This window comes from Rhinolophus sinicus, chromosome 17, assembly GCF_057876585.1.
Source record: "Rhinolophus sinicus isolate RSI-liver-muscle chromosome 17, RSI-T2T, whole genome shotgun sequence".
Taxonomy (NCBI): domain Eukaryota; kingdom Metazoa; phylum Chordata; class Mammalia; order Chiroptera; family Rhinolophidae; genus Rhinolophus; species Rhinolophus sinicus.
This window is the reverse complement of record NC_142517.1, coordinates 162359375-162376191: the sequence shown is the minus strand read 5'-3', so window position 1 is coordinate 162376191 and position 16817 is coordinate 162359375. Positions and strand designations below refer to the sequence as shown.

The 16817-nt window shown below is 35.4% G+C and overlaps 1 protein-coding gene across 1 annotated transcript in view; it reads left to right on the top strand.

Moving 5' to 3' along the window:
- SP3 (Sp3 transcription factor) overlaps window positions 1–16817 on the top strand; it is a 57654-nt gene that overhangs the window by 2178 nt on the left and 38659 nt on the right. The window contains exon 4 of the mRNA XM_074338189.2: window positions 7167–8529. Coding sequence (XP_074194290.1) covers window positions 7167–8529 — 1363 coding nt within the window. The remainder of the gene's footprint in view (window positions 1–7166; window positions 8530–16817) is intronic.

The window sequence follows — 16817 nt, the reverse complement described above, 5'->3', positions numbered from 1 at the left end:
AAAGGAATGGTTTACTGTTCGAATTATCCTTTTGTATGCAGGAGTAGGCACTTTTTGAATGCTTTTTCAGTGGCCATTCTAAATTGTTGAATTTTAGTTTTTGCAGACCCCTTAATTTTACAGTCATTTTTCATAAGTAGAATAAGTGAAACGTTTAATTAGCGACCGTTGAAATCGGTGAAGTTACTTAGATAATACTTTGGCTTTTGAAATTGAGTATGGATTACCAGTGTTAGAAGTAAAGTACCATGTAAGGAATTGGCAGAGCTGTATTTTCATTTTATTGTGATTGCTAGTTTGATAGGGTGGGTGGGATTCTTTTTGTAGTGTTTTTAGTGTGCCTAGGGCAGGGGGAGGAGCTGGCCTGTGTTTTGTGAGGGCTTACTACAGATGATCTAGGAACAGTTTTTAGGACTGTTGTGAATTTTTTATTTGTTTGAATCATCGATGTTGCATTAGTTTAACATGTAGATGTGTTTACTTATTAAAATGAAACTTTTCCCCATTCCGTTTTTTGAGGTGGATTATAGGAGTTGATTTGTGTAGTGATTTTTGTATAATCACTATAGACAAAGTTTGGTATTTGATTTGATATAGCAGGAAATTGTTAGTATATCTAGACTTTAAAAGCGAAGCTAAAGTTGAGTAATACTGTTAAATGTATTTTAATTTTAGTGCTTCGAAGCTAAAGTTGTTAAATGTTGTATTTTAATTTTAGTGCTTTGAATTATACTGTAGAGGGATGTGAATGATTTTAGTGTCTTAAAAGTATGATATCAGGTTTTGTAAGCAGATTAAAATGTAAAAGTATAAAATTATGTTTGTTTGAGGCATTGCTACCTTTAAACAACTTACAGATTGGTGAGCCTTTTTAATGAACTATATATATCCCCCTAGCCTCACAATGCCAAAATAAATTGAAACCACTGCATAAGTAAAATTGCAAAGCAGATTGTTTCCACTTACCTTTTTAATATTTTTCAACTGGAACAAAAACTTGTAACTGCAACTTACCAAGTTTAGGTATCAGCTCACTGATGGGGGAGGGGAGAAATGAAAGAGGAAGTTATGGGTGAAAAATATGTGTTATACATGTATATGTGAATCTCAGCCCCAGGAATGGAGTGTTACCTCCAACTTTAGCCTGCTGTGGCTGTACATCATTTGTAGGAAAGTTATTTCCGTGCCTTTTCCCCTCCTCCTCTGAACTACCAGATCTCTACTGCCATCACGTTTTTCTCACGTTTTAGTTCAACTTGAAATTTGAACTAGAATCAGTTGGAGCATTTTTTTCCTTTGTATGTTTGATACCTGTGCATAAAACTTTTCACTGAGTAAAATTGGTAAGACTACCATGAATGTTTGCCTTAGCAAATGGGAAAATTATTTCCAGTTTAAATGAATTTCAGACATGTATATCTCAAAAAATGAGAATTTAAGTGATTTTATGGGCATTTTTTTCCACTTAAAAATGTGCTTCGATAATCTTAGTTATTCAAATTACTGGGAATCATGAGAAGTCTATAGTGAGTTTTTTTTGTAGCTGTGTTTTTTTATAATTTTATTTTGGAAGAATTTTATATTTACAGAAAAGTTGCAGAGCTAGAACTGAATTACCTTATACCCTTCACCCAGCTTCCCCTAATGTTAATATAACCATGGTATGTTTTTCAAAACTGGGAAATTAACCAATGATACAGTATTATTAACTACAGACTTTATTCTGATTTCACCAGTTTTTTCACTAATGCTCATTTTCTGTTCCAGGATCCAATCCAGGCTACCACATTGCATATAATAGTGTTGTATTTAAAATCAAGTGAAATACACACAGTTCAACTTTATGCCAGCTTAGTTTGGTATTTTTAAGTTTAAAAGGTCATTGAAAAGCCAATTTGCTTTAAATATTTTGAGTTTAGAATTTGTTATAATATGATATGGGTTCATCCTGGATCCTGGCCAAGAATATTTGGTTACCCTCAGTACAGTACTGAATAGTTCTAATCACAAGGCATCCTCACTTCTATTGCCCTATAACATGGACTTCCAAGGTTGATTTGATGGCAAGGCTTTTTTGTACTTTATTATTAAAAGTTGCATAGTTATATTTTGTAATAAATCAGGAAATGGAATAAAGTAGACCTTTATGCGGTATTAACTTGTACATTTAGCCTTTGTGTGAAGTTGTGGATTATGAACCTATTTCATTTGTACTGTAGTGTAATAAACTGCAGAAGTAAATATTATGAAAGTCATTGCCTGGTCCTCAGTTTAGGTTGTAAATTTAGTGTTCCTTAATTTAGTATATAAATGTTGGTGAGCTAAAAAATGAGTAAGGAATAACAGCTTATTTAAAAATAAGGTTATTTTTACCCTTACTTAAAATAAGACCTATATTGTCATTGTAATGAATTCATTGGGTAATTGTTTTTATTTGAAGTCTGTTTGAGTTCTTTAGTGTTCCTTGACGATTTTAAGAAATTTGAGTACATACTTGCCTAAGAATGGTTTTTAGTTTATGTCTACCTAGTTTCACACTTGTTCTTGTTTCCAGTTATACTCCTGTTTTTGGCTTTCATAAAGTCATTTGTGGGAACTGAGAAATTACTGTCCTTTTAAAATGCTATACAATAAGTGGTATGAACTCCCCCCGCCCCCCCCCCATTCACAGGTATTATCTGAGAAGACAACCTCTTTTTTTCTTTCCTTGCACACACACACCCCCCCCCCCCCCCCATTTTTATGCCTGGTTGTAGTGAATTCCCTTGTAATGAATTGCTGTAGCAACATCCCAGGGCTACTCTTGGTGGTGGTCCTTTTCACTGTGTGATTGTGTTTATATGCAGAGGGAGACTTAGAGTAGCCTCAGTTACAACGTTTTACAGTAACGCCAATTTCCATGTTAAATGGTATTTTGCTTGTTAGTTCAATGAGAATGTTAGAGTTACTGAGAGAAACTGGTGGATTTTTCTTTTAGTGTGAAACAATGTAGAGGGTCATCTTGAACCTATACCAAATACTAGTTCTTGCATGGGTTATGTGTTTTTATGTCTGTTTTCCTTTTGTTTGTATAGTGTTTCCAAATAGCCTAACAGCAAACATTTTTACAACTCTTTTTGGTCTCAGATGATTTACTCATTTATTCCTTTCCCATTTTGTATTTAGTGTACTTTATCTCTTTTAGTGGCATGCTGCTGGTGAAATTTCTCTTACAAATGAATGGGTTTAGTAGGCTTTGTTATTTGAAATATTTGGGGCTTATTCATTGTGGAATTATGGAAATAAATAGGTTTAAAATTGGTGTAGAGTTTTTCATAGAAGACTCATATCTCAGGGTTAGTTTTATTGATACATTCTATCATTTTCTTTGTAATGATTTGAAAGTATAACACCTGTAACTATTCATTCAGTTGAGTACTGTGTTTCCCCCAAAATAAGGCCTAGCTGGACAATGAGCTCTAATGTGTCTTTTGGAACAAAAATTAATATAAAACCCGGTCTTATTTTAGTATAGTATAGGACCGGGTCTTATATAATGTAATATAAGACCGGTCTTATATAATATAATGTTAGGCTGGGTCTTATATTAATTTTTGCTCCAAAAGACGCATTAGAGCTGATTGTCCGGCTAGGTCTTATTTTCGGGGAAACACGGTATTTACTGATCTCTGTGTGAGGAATTTTGGTAGGCATCTAATGGATTCTTTCAAATCTGTCCTTATAGTCTTAGTAATAATGATATCTTAGGCTTGTACAGTGCTTTATAGTTTATAAAACTTAACACTTGGTTTTTATAACGCTGCAAGGCAATATTTTTCCCATTTCAACATAAGGAAATTGAATCCTGCTCTAAATCACACACAATTCTACATTCTACCTAGGATCAAAACTCAGTTCTGAGAGTTCTTTCTTTCTAGTGTAATATATGTGCTTTCCCCAAGCATAGTCTTAGCTTAAATCATGAAAGTCTAGTAGTTTTCTGATTGTGTTTTTTCCCCTTTTATTTAAAAAAAATTAACACTTAGTAAATCTTTTAACACTGTAAATTTATTTCGTTAAAGAAAAAGCTTTTTTGTTGCCTGGTTTGTTTTTTTCCCCCTTAAATTATCTCTTGCTGTTCCCAGTCTCCCCCTCCCCCAGGCTTGTGCTCCATAAATATTTTTTGTATATGCTTTTCACCTTAGGTTTATTCAAAAAAGTTCAAACACATCATTTTGTCCTAGGATTTCCTTTCAATTAATGACTTGCATGTTGGAAAAAGTGATGCTACAGTTTATTTAGTTTCTGAAGAGGGAGGGGCATGCTTGGGTGGTGTTTACTCAGACTTGTCATTTGAGTAGTTGTATTTATTTTCAAGGAATTTCTTGATTAGAAAACTGTTCATCAATGGTTGAATATCTGTCTTTATTACTATTTTGGGAAGAAAAATACTTTAGATGCCATAAATTAACCTTTTTTAAAGATAAAAATGGGACAGAATGCTAGTATTGTAAAACTAATTTGTATCTGAGACACTATTCGTTGATATGAGTGGAATAATTGTAAATTTAATGCTGGTCAGAAAAAAATTCAACAGTTGATTCTTTAAAGGTGATAAGTAACCTTAAGAAGATAAGGAGTATATTTTAGACATTATAGTTTACTGTAGATTTCAGTATGAAGTATAGACTTAAATGTCTTTAGTTTATTTAAAATGCCCTGAGACTGAAATGAAACATGAATTGTTACTCTAATATTGGGAAAGATGATTTAAGCTTGTAACTTCCATACCAGCTAGAAGTTGAAGAGTGGTATGTGACTTCAATGTCCAGTGCTTCATTTTAATAATTTAAGTTTGATAAATTTAAAAGATTGTATTTAAAGTGTTATTATTTTAGTTCAGACTTAGATTTTTTTACTGGGTCCCATAGTTGATCTGCCATAAGTCTCTTCCGCCTTTCTTTCAGTCTCCTTAACTGGGCCTTAGTTTATCTTTATAAAGCACAGATCTGATTGCACCACTCACTTGCTTAAAAAGCTTTTATAGCTTCATTCACTATCTGCAGGATAAAGTCCAAACTCCTTAGCAGGATCTACAATGCCTTTTACTACACGCCCTGATAAAAATATCTAGTCTTGTTCGCCATTACTTTATGAATGTGAACCTTTTCTGGATCCCCTCTTAAATACCAACTACATATTAATTTTTAGAGTTTCTTTTTGTCTGTGACTTTATTGTTTCTGTACCTTTATTAATGCCTCTGTCTCTATTTCCTAATTGCCCACAGTGAAATCTTAAATTTTATTTTAAGATTATTTTAAATATCGCCTATGTGAAATCATTTTTTTTTCAGTTTTCTATGTTCCCAAATAGGGTTTTGATCATAGGGCTAGTGTATACCACTATTCACACAGTAGTAGCATGTATGTGTCTGTCTGCGGGGATAGATTGTGAACCATTTGTGGAGAAAGATTGTGTATCTTATGGGCTTACTCATATGCTTATTTCATCTTGGCAGATATGTGTAAATATCTTTTGAGTCATTAATACTGTGGTTTATCCATTGAAATATATACTTTTAAATTGCATCTACATGAAAATTAGGTAACGAGTTTCTTTAAGAAACTTAAAGTCTTCTGGTTCTACAGTATTTATATTAAAAATGCGGAATGGTTTACGTTGAGATAACAGTATTTGTCTTAACCTTTTTTGTGGTCGCGAACCCTCTTTGAGAATATGATGAACCGCTCCTCATCCCCCAATTGCACTTTCTCAAAAAGTTGAAACACTAGTTTTAGAGGATTCAAAGAGCCTTTGAAGCCCAGGCATGGGTCCTAGGTTGAGAATGCTGGGCTAGATATACATATACTCTCATTGTCTACGGATATGTGGAGTTTTAGGAAATCACATACAGATCAAGAGGGAAGTAGAATAGGAATGTTTTTATTTTGATGGTGTGTAATTAAGGTAGGGTCTCATTTCCCATGTCTTTACCTTTGGTCTTAGTAGAAGACAAGTATGGTGTAGTATTTAAGGGCCTGGGTTCTAGAGTTAGACTTGAGCCAGTTTTAAATCTTGACATTGGATATCTGTGATTTTTGTCTCTCAATTTTCTCATCTGTGAAATGGGGATAATAGCAATACCTACCTCCTAGGATTGTTGTAAGGAGTAGATGATAAAATCTTATAAACCCCTATCATCGTACTGACATATAAAAGAACAGCTCACATGTTAGACATTACTGTTCTTATTTCCTTAAAAAAAAATCTACCCTTTGACATTGACATACAGGGTTTTGTTGCTGTCTGCTTTCCTACATTGGTATTTTTCCAGTCTTGCTTAATCTATAAAATACGGGGATACCGGAGATTCTAGCAGGTCACAGAATGCAAAATGTATGTGCCTGGCACTCAACCACAGACTTAAGTAGAATAGTAGGTAAAGCCACAGTCTGTATCCTCTAGCTTTTAGATTCTGGAAAAACTTTTCAGACTTTGCCATATGGTCACAGGGCGTAACATTTCGTCATTAAATTTTTAGAGGTCTGATATTTTTTAAATTAGTTCATGGGAAAAGTAAAGAATTGCTAATGGAATAGCCCTAACCATGAATTTGGTTTGGAGTACATTAATACATGCCATAGAAGAGTAGCTTTTGTTTGATTTAAGGTTTATACCAATAATACACAAATCTCAGCTTTTCTAATTCAGATGACTTGATAACACTACACTAATGGTTTTTTCCCCTCAAATATAATGCACCTGGTTTAGTGATACATTTTAAGTGAGTTGTATACTTTCTGAAGTCTCTTCAGTGTTTGAGGTATGTTTGGTTTGAGCTATCCATAATCTTTTCTAACCACTTCTACTTTATTTTTAATTGTATAGCATTAGAGATCATAGATGAGGGATTAGGAGATCAATTTGTGGTCATAAAACAGACTATAGTGATTGAAGTTTTTTTTCCCTTCTCAAATAGCATGGGTTATCTTTGCAGTAACAAAATGGGAAATGATAATTATTGTAGTTTGTATAGTACCGCTTCTGTATTTGAAGTCTTTTGTGTTATTAAGAGAATTTTTATTTCAGGTAGTAGGATTTATATCAGTTTTCAGAGTTTTTTGAGGATTGGTTTAAATATACCACAAATACATATCACATAGTATTTTTTGTTTTCTTCATTCAGACAGGTGATTTGGCTTCTGCACAGTTAGGAGGAGCACCAAACCGATGGGAAGTTTTGTCAGCCACACCTACAACGATAAAAGATGAAGCTGGTAATCTAGTACAGATTCCAAGTGCTGCTACTTCGAGTGGGCAGTATGTTCTTCCCCTTCAGAATCTGCAAAATCAACAAATATTTTCAGTTGCACCAGGATCAGATTCATCAAATGGTACAGTGTCCAGTGTTCAATATCAAGTAATACCACAGATTCAGGCAACAGATGGTCAGCAGGTTCAGATTGGTTTCACAGGCTCTTCAGATAATGGAGGTATAAATCAAGAAAGTGGTCAAATTCAGATCATTCCTGGCTCTAATCAAACCTTGCTTGCCTCTGGAACACCTCCTGCTAATATCCAGAATCTCATACCACAAACTGGTCAAGTCCAGGTTCAGGGAGTTGCAATTGGTGGTTCATCTTTTCCTGGCCAAACCCAAGTAGTTGCTAATGTGCCTCTTGGTCTGCCAGGAAATATTACCTTTGTACCAATCAATAGTGTTGATCTAGATTCTTTGGGACTGTCGGGCAGTTCTCAGACAATGACTGCAGGCATTAATGCCGATGGACATTTGATAAACACAGGACAAGCGATGGATAGTTCAGACAATTCAGAAAGGACTGGTGAGCGAGTTTCTCCTGATATTAATGAAACTAATACTGATACAGATTTATTTGTGCCAACATCCTCTTCATCACAGTTGCCTGTTACTATAGATAGTACAGGTATATTACAACAAAACACAAATAACTTGACTACTTCTAGTGGGCAAGTCCATTCTTCAGATCTTCAGGGAAATTATATCCAGTCGCCTGTTTCTGAAGAGACACAGGCTCAGAATATTCAGGTTTCTACAGCACAGCCTGTTGTACAACATCTACAACTTCAAGAGTCTCAGCAGCCAACCAGTCAAGCCCAAATTGTGCAAGGTATTACACCACAGACAATCCATGGTGTGCAAACTAGTGGTCAAAATATATCACAACAGGCTTTGCAAAATCTTCAGTTGCAGCTGAATCCTGGAACCTTTTTAATTCAGGCACAGACAGTGACCCCTTCTGGACAGATAACTTGGCAAACATTTCAAGTACAGGGGGTCCAGAACTTGCAGAATTTGCAAATACAGAATACTGCTGCCCAACAAATAACTTTGACGCCTGTTCAGACACTCACGCTTGGTCAAGTTGCAGCAGCAGGTGGAGCCTTGACTTCAACTCCAGTTAGTCTAAGCACTGGTCAGTTGCCAAATCTACAGACAGTTACAGTCAACTCTATAGATTCTACTGGTATACAGCTACACCCAGGAGAGAACGCTGACAGTCCTGCAGGTGAGTTTTAAGTCCTGTCATACCATAGATAGATACGTTCAGGGATTTGTTAATACGTAGGGACATTTTTTTGTTTTAGGTGTTTATCAGTATCTGTATCAGTGTTTAGGTGTTTAGCTTTAAAGCCTTGTTTATATGAAAAGTAGACATCAAAGTGTCTTCTAAATTGTTCTTCATTGAAAGTTAATAGTTAGAAGGATTCATTTCTCCATTATGCCAATTACATTTGTAGTTTTTCCTTACTCAATTATATATTTGTTTTCATATCTGATTGGTATTGTCAAGCATTACAGAATTTTTATTTGGCAGGTAAGGTGTCTTGGTCATCCTTGGTGTGATGTAAATTAAATGTTTTATGCATTGTATTTGGTTGGGGAATCTGGTTGGCATAGTGAAAACATGGTACTGGGAGTAAAGACTGTTTATTTATCCTGTCTCAGCCCGTAGTACCTAGCTGTGTGAGTTTGGCCAAGTTACTTTTTTTCCTCACAAACTCAGGTTCCTTATCGTGTAACATGGGGTTTGTTGGACTAGGTAACTATATCTACGGTAACTTCCAGACCTAAAATACTTTGATTCTGTGAGTTTTTTTTTTTTTTTTTTTTAATTTATTGTGGTGACATCGGTTAGTAGAATTATATAGGTTTCAAGTGTACATTTCTATAGTACATCATCTATATGTTGCATTGTGTCTTCACCACGCAGAGTCAGTTTTCCTTCAATTGCTATATATTTGATCCTCTTTTCCCACTTTTACCATCCCCATCCCCCCTTACCCTCCAGTAACCACTAAACTGTTGTCTGTGTCTATGAGTTTTTGTTTCTTTGTTTGTTTGTCTGGTTCTTTGTTGCTTTCAGTTTTATAATCCCACGTATGAGTGAAATTATATGGTTGTAAATCAGACAGAAAAGGTCAGGATAATTTATTCTTATAAGTGCGTAGTGGGCATTGAACTTGGCTGTGCTAGATGTATTAATGTTATTTATTTAGATAACATTTTATTGAATGTTTTGTTGTGTATTAAATCCTTTTCTCCTTTTATTTGGGTTTTTGTGGAGCTTACAAACTGGAATATACTGGAATATAATATTTTAATATTCCAGTAAGCCAGTGATTCTAAACTCTTAAATTGGGACACTTGAATTTATTGAAATAATTTCCATCACAGTAAAGACTACCTTTTTTCTCTTGAGAAATTTGTGATATTCAAGGTGTGATCAAACAATACAGTGAATGTTAAAATTTAAAAAAATTATTACAGTAAAAGATACATTGCCATTAATCCCCTCAAAATGCTCCCTCTCGCTTTGAACACACTTATCCCATCGTTCTTGCCTCTTTCTGAAGCAGTTCTGGAAGTCCTCTTTCGTGAGTGTCTAGTTGTGCTGTCGTGCCTGCCTCGATGTCCTGAATCATTTCGACTTGGGCAAAGAGCCAAAAGTCGCAGGGTGCTAGATCCAGTGAATAAGGTGGATGAGGACACGCTGTGATGTTTTTATTTGACAGAAATTGCCATATACCTGAAGCGATGTGTGACACGGAGACTTGTCATGATGGAGGATCATTTACGGCGCACTTTAAAAACACACCTTCTCTCAAGCACAGCTCGCACCCGACTGACTGCACTGAACAAGTTGAAACTTGTCACACACTGTTACTAAGGTTCGACATACCGCTTCCCGTTTTGAAGATCCCTGCCTTCCCGTTGGATGGCACTTGGCAGCTGCATTCATTGTATTTTGTGATCACAACAGGAAAGGCTCCGTGTCACACGTCACTTCTGGTGTACGGCAATTTCTGTCAAATAAAAACATGGTGTGTCCTCATCCACCTTATTTACCAGATCTGGCACCATGCGACTTCTGACTCTTCCTCAAAGTCAAAATGACCATGAAAAGTAAACGTTTTGTATCAATTCAGGACATTGAAGCAGCTGCAACAGCACAGCTAAAGACACAAAAGAGGACTTCCAGAATTGCTTCAGAAAGTGGCAAGGACAATGGGATAAGTGTGTTTGGGAGTGTCTTGAGGGGGATTAATGGCAATGTATCTTTTACTGTAATAAATTTCTTAATTTAAACATTCACCGTGTTTTTTGGTCACACCTCGTATGCTAAGAAAACTGAAATTGTCTTGAAACCTCAGGTCTGTCCTTGGAAAGGCTTTAATTGCCTTTGAGTCTTCTAAAGCTATGGTTTAGAACAGTTCTCAAAAAGTGTGGTCTGTGGATCCCTGGGGTATTTCTGAGACTCTCAGAGGTCCTTGATGTCAAACTACTTTTCATAATAATGCTGAAGTTATTTGCCTTTTTCATTGTGTTGACATTTTCACTGAAGGTGGCTAAAACTGCTTCAGTCTTGGCACAAATCAAAGCAGTGGCACAAAACTACTAGTAGTTGTATTCTTCATGACATTGCACTTGAAATTAAAAAAGCATTTCACTGAAGAGTGACCTTGATAAACCAGTCGAAAATAGTTGTTTTTACTCAATCTTGACTTTCTTTCTTTTTTTTTTTTTTTAGATTTTATTGGGGAAGGAGAACAGGACTTTATTGGGGAACAGTGTGTACTTCCAGGCCTTTTTTTTTTCCCCCCAAGTCAAGTTGTCCTTTCAATCTTAGTTCAGCTTCAAGTTGTTGTTCTTTCAGTCTTAGTTGTGGAGGGCGCAGCTCAGCTCCAGGTCCAGTTGCCGTTCCTAGTTGCAGGGGGCACAGCCCACCATCCCTTGCGGGAGTCTAGCTGGCAACCTTGTGGTTGAGAGGATGCGCTCCAACCAACTGAGCCATCTGGGAGCTCAGCAGCAGCTCAGCTCAAGGTGCCGTGTTCAATCTTAGTTGCAGGGGGTGGAGCCCACCATCCCTTGCGGGACTCGAGGGATTGAACTGGCGACCTTGTGGTTGAGAGCCCACCGGCCCATGTGGGAATCGAACCGGTAGCCTTCGGAGTTAGGAGCTTGGAGCTCTAACTGCCTGAGCCACTGGGCCGACCAACTCAGTCTTGACTCTTGGTTGCTGCATGTTTTAAAAAAAACAAACAGGTTTATTGAAATATAGTTCACATAACCATAAAATTTACCCTTTAAAGTATATGACTGATTTTTTAAATAAAGTCACAGACTAATGCAACCATCACCATGATCTAATTTTGGATAATTTTCATCATCCTTCTCCACGAAACCCATACCTTTAGCAGTCACTCCTCATATCTACACCCACCTTAGCCCCTCGTCACCACTAATCTATTTTTTCTCTCTGGATTTGCCTTTCATATCAATGGAATTTTATGTCATATCAATGGAATTACATAATAAATGGCTTTTTTTGCATCTGATTTTTATTTAGCATGGTATTTTCAAGATCTCATTGTAGCCTGTATCTGTATTTCATTTCTATTTGTGATTGAATAATATTCCATTGTATGGATATACCACATTTTATTCAATCATTTGTTGATGGGCGAAGTTTCCACTTTTGGCTATTATACATAATTCTGCTGTGGACATTCTGTGTACAGTTTTTTTGTGTGGACATGTTTTCATTTCTTTTGGATATATATTTAGGAGTGGAATTGCTGCATTGTATGGTAACTCTGTGTTTAACATTTGAGGAACTGCCAAATTGTTTTTCTGAAGTGACTGCACCTTTTTCATTCTCACCAGCAATGTATGAGGGTTCCAATTTCTCTACATCCTCTACCAACACTTAACCATTGTCCTTTTTGATTATAGCCATCCTAATGGGTACGAAGTGGTGGTTTTGATTTGCAGTTCCTGCTGCATGTCTTTAAATATTTTTGTGTGTGTGTGACAAAAAGTATGCTTTAATAAAGCACTTTTAGATGATTACATTTGAAAAAAATGCTTCCCCCCCCCAGTTTTGTAGTTGTGTGAGCTGTAAGCTGAACTAGATGCTATTTTAATGAAACATGTTTTACTTGAAGGAATGACTGACAGACTGGTTATTGAGAGATTCATGTATTTAAGTGACAGATATTTCAAAAAAAAAAATGAATTGAGCATTACTTAAAGGAAAAAACCTGGTGTTATTTGCTACCAATGATAAAATTTGGGCTTTCCAGTGAAAATTAGAGTTTTGGAAAGCTCAAATCTACTACTATGAACTTGACAGCTCATTAATAATTAAGTACGTTTCTGATGAGATGGGTAGTGATATTAATAAACAGGATTTTTTTTGGATACTGTTATAATAAAATGTGCCAACATTTGAGATTGGTATGATTGGAAGATTGGTATGATTGCTCAGTGAACCAGTAGTTTTCAAATGACCAACAAAATCATACTCATGGAATTGCTGCATTGTATGGTAACTCTCTGTTTAACATTTAAAGACAAATATTTAAAGACATGTTACAAAATCATGCATTGGTAAAAGATACATTCTGAGTTAAAGGTAGATCAGCAACAAACGTATGGAACATTTACCAACATGGTTTCAGATTCTAAGCTGTAACAGACTTTTAAGAAACTGCTCCTTGTCAAGTTTCACTATATTACACTGACTTGGTATAGTATCAAAAGAATACCCGGAGTTGGCTGAAAGGCTATCAAATTACTCCTTCCTTTTCCAGCCATATAATCTTTGTGGGACTAGATATATTTCATATGCTTTTTTTTTTTTTTTTTTAAATAACATTGATCTTTTACATATTTATCTTTTTTTCTTTTTTAATTTTATTGGGGATTATGAGGGAACAGTGTGTTTTTCCATGGCCCATTAGCTCCAAGTCGTTGCTCTTCAATCTAGTTGTGGAGGGCGCAGCTGAGCTCCAAGTCTAGTTGCCCGTTTTCAGTCTTTAGTTGCAGGGGGCACCGCCCACCATCCCATGTGGGAATTGAACCGACAACCTTGTTCAACAAGCTGAGCCATCCGGCCACCCTATTTCATATGCTTTAGCACAAATCACATATTGCAACAGATTGAATGTAGAAGCAGTATTAGACTCCAGCTGTTTTTTTAACCTAGACATTAAAGAGATTTGCAGAAATGTAAAAAAACATGGCTTCTTACTGAAATTTTATTTATATTTTTGGAAGATAGTTGTTTTTTATCAAATGCTAATTTGTGTTAACATAATTTACTATTTTTAAATGAATTAAAATTTAAATTTCCCTTACAATTTCTAATACAATAAATATCAAAATCTATGCCCTATATGAAGAAAAGCTTTTTGGGGACCTCAGTAATACTTGTATTTTAAGAGTTTAGAAGATGTCCGAGACCAAAAAGTTTGAGAACTGCTGGTAGATTGACAGACTTCTGAAGACATAGCAGATAGTTTTTAGAAACCAGTTTTTAAAGCTTGTACAAAGTTAAGGTTATGGCGTTCTATATATGTTAGAAAAGCATTTCTAGAGAATTTGTGATTTTGTGGATTTATGTTGGTCATGAAATTAGAGTGGTATAAAGCACCAAGTGTTTCAGTACAGTAGTTTCTAAAATACTATCAGTATAGCAATACTGTATGAATTAAATACAAAACGGAATTTAAAAAGTGGTAATTTAAATTACTGAATATGGCAAGGAAGGATAAAATAAAGAAGCACTTCAGAAGGCCATTACATTTGAATTTTGTCCTAATTTTAAGGAATTGGGAAAGAATTTGAGAAAATGAAAGTTAAAGTAAATAGAATAAAAATGCTGCAGTGTACACAGTAGCATATTTAGCAATAAAAACCAGGAAATTTTAATTTTGGGGATATTTGGTAATAGGAAAACTATCCCTTGGTGCACTGTCTTTTTAATTGGCAAGAAGAAACATAAATTATCTTAGGATGTATCAGAGTAAAAAATAAATATTTTTAAAATCTATTAGCGCATAGTGTAACCAGATGAAATGCTTTTTAAAACTTTGACCTCTTTTTATTTTTTGATAAATATGGAATTAATGTAACAATTTTCCAAGATACATGGGAACACTTTTGTTTTTAACCTGGGCTCTGGAATTTCTTTGACTTCTAAGGTCCCCTTTAATAAAAATGACCTCTACTTATCCTGTTTTAAGCGGTGAATGTGACTCTGAGCCCCTCCTCATGAAGGGTATGTTAAGTGCCTCTTATCCTTAGAAATTTAACCCCCATCTTCCTTGCCAACATAGAGCTCATCAGGCCCCAAACTGCAGCCCTGCTTACTGCGTTTATTTCTCTTTGTTTCTTGCCCACTGAGAAATGCATGCTGTTTTAGAGAACTTGTTTTTGAAGTTTTATTTTTACTTTTGTCATTGCTGTGTATTTGATGCTGGGTGGGAGGAGACACTTGGAAAGAATTTACATATCTTTCCAATGTCTTTTCTAGTTAGAAAATTTTCCCCAAATTCAAGCCAAGACTTATTCTCTGAAATTTTAGTCTTCTACCAGAATTTGATCTAAATACAGAGTTACCCTTCAAGACTGACAAAGTTTAAAATGCAGTCAGGTATTTGAGGTAGGAAGAAAGATTTACAGAAGTCATTACTTATTTAAAACAAAAACCTAATGTTTAGAATTCCCATTATCCATGAAAAACTGCATAGTTGTGGACTAATTGGTAGCTGTGCTTTTTAAAATTAGTGAGAGAATAGAAGCGCTACAAAAAATTGTATTTTAAAAATTTTATTTAAATATTGAAGGACAAAAGGGAAAGATCCCTTAATGTACTACTGTGTCAGGTCCTATTTAATTTTTAGAAATACCATCTTACGTAATTCTTTCTTGCAATAATCCTATTACTATTCTGACATTTGGGTAGGGAAGGAAACTGTCCCAAAGCTTCACAACTAGTCTTAGTTTTTTTGTTTTTCACTATATTACACTGACTTGGTGTTCTATTTAATTTACGTCAATCGTGTATTTTTCTTCCTTTTTTGTTTTATTTTGTTTTGTTTTGCTTCAGTATTTTGCATTTTGGGAGGAAGGATACTAGCCTTATGTATTTTGTTCATGGTAAGTGAAGGAGATGTCTTCTGAAGCATACTGATTGGTGATTCTAACGAAATGAAAGTAATAATCTTTATTGGTTTTACCTAAGGAGTCAGATGCCAGAACTGGCTGATTGTAGAAATGTACAACCACTACTAACATGCGAAACCTACTGCATGAAAAGCAGAGTGTATGGTGGAAATAGTCTTTATTTTTATTTTTTTACTTAAAGTTTATTGGGGTGACAGTTGTTAGTAAAGTTACATTGGTTTCACGTGTACAATTCTGTAATACATCGTCTATATATCACATTGTGTGTTCACCACCCAGAGTTAGTTCTCCTTCTATCACCATGATCCCTTTTACCCTCATCTACCACCCCTCCAATGCCCCCCCCCGAACCACTAAACTATTGTCTGTGTCTATGAGTTTGTTATTTTTTATTTTAATTAAATTTATTGGAATGACATTGGTTAATAAAATTAGGTTTCAAGTGTGTAATTCTATAATACATCATCTGTATATAGCATTGTGTTCACCACCCAAAGTCAAATCTTCTGTCACCATATATTTGACCCCCTTTACCCATTTCTACTCTCCATCCCTTTTTTCTCTGGTAACCACAAAATTGCCCGTGTCTATGAGTTTTTGTTTCTTGTTCATTTGTTGCTTTCAAGTTTTATATCCCACATAGGAGTGAAATACAGTTCTCGACTTTTTCTGTCTGACTTTTTTCTCTTAGCATGATATTTTCAAGATCCATCCATGTTGTCACAAATGGCAGTATTTCATCTTTTCTTTTGGCTGAGTAATATTTCATTGTATATATGTTACAACTTCTTTATCCAATCATCTATTGAAGGACAGTTTGGTTGTTTCCATGTCTCAGCCACTGTGAATAATGCTTCAGTGAACACAGTGAATACATATATTTTTACTCATAAGTGTTTTCAGATTTTTTTGGGGTAGATACCCAGAAGAGGGATTGATTGCTGGGTCATATGGGAATTCTATTCTTAAGTTTTTTGAGGAACCTGTATACTGTTTTCCATAGTGGTTGTAACACTTTACATTCCCACCTGTAGTGTATGAGGGTTCCTTTTTCCCCACAACCTCTCTGACACTTGTTATTCTTGTCTTGTTGATGATAGCCATTCTAATGAGTAAGTGTGACGTGATATCTCATTGTGGTTTTGATTTGCATTTGCCTAATAGCTAGCTAGTAAAGTTGAGCATCTTTTCACATCTGTTGGTTGTTAGTATGTCTTCTTGGGAGAAGTGTCTGTTCAGGTCCTCTCTTTTTATAGCTAAAAAGTGGGGGTAGGGGTGGCTGGTTAGCTCAGTTGGTTAGATCATGGTGCTGGCAGTGCCAAG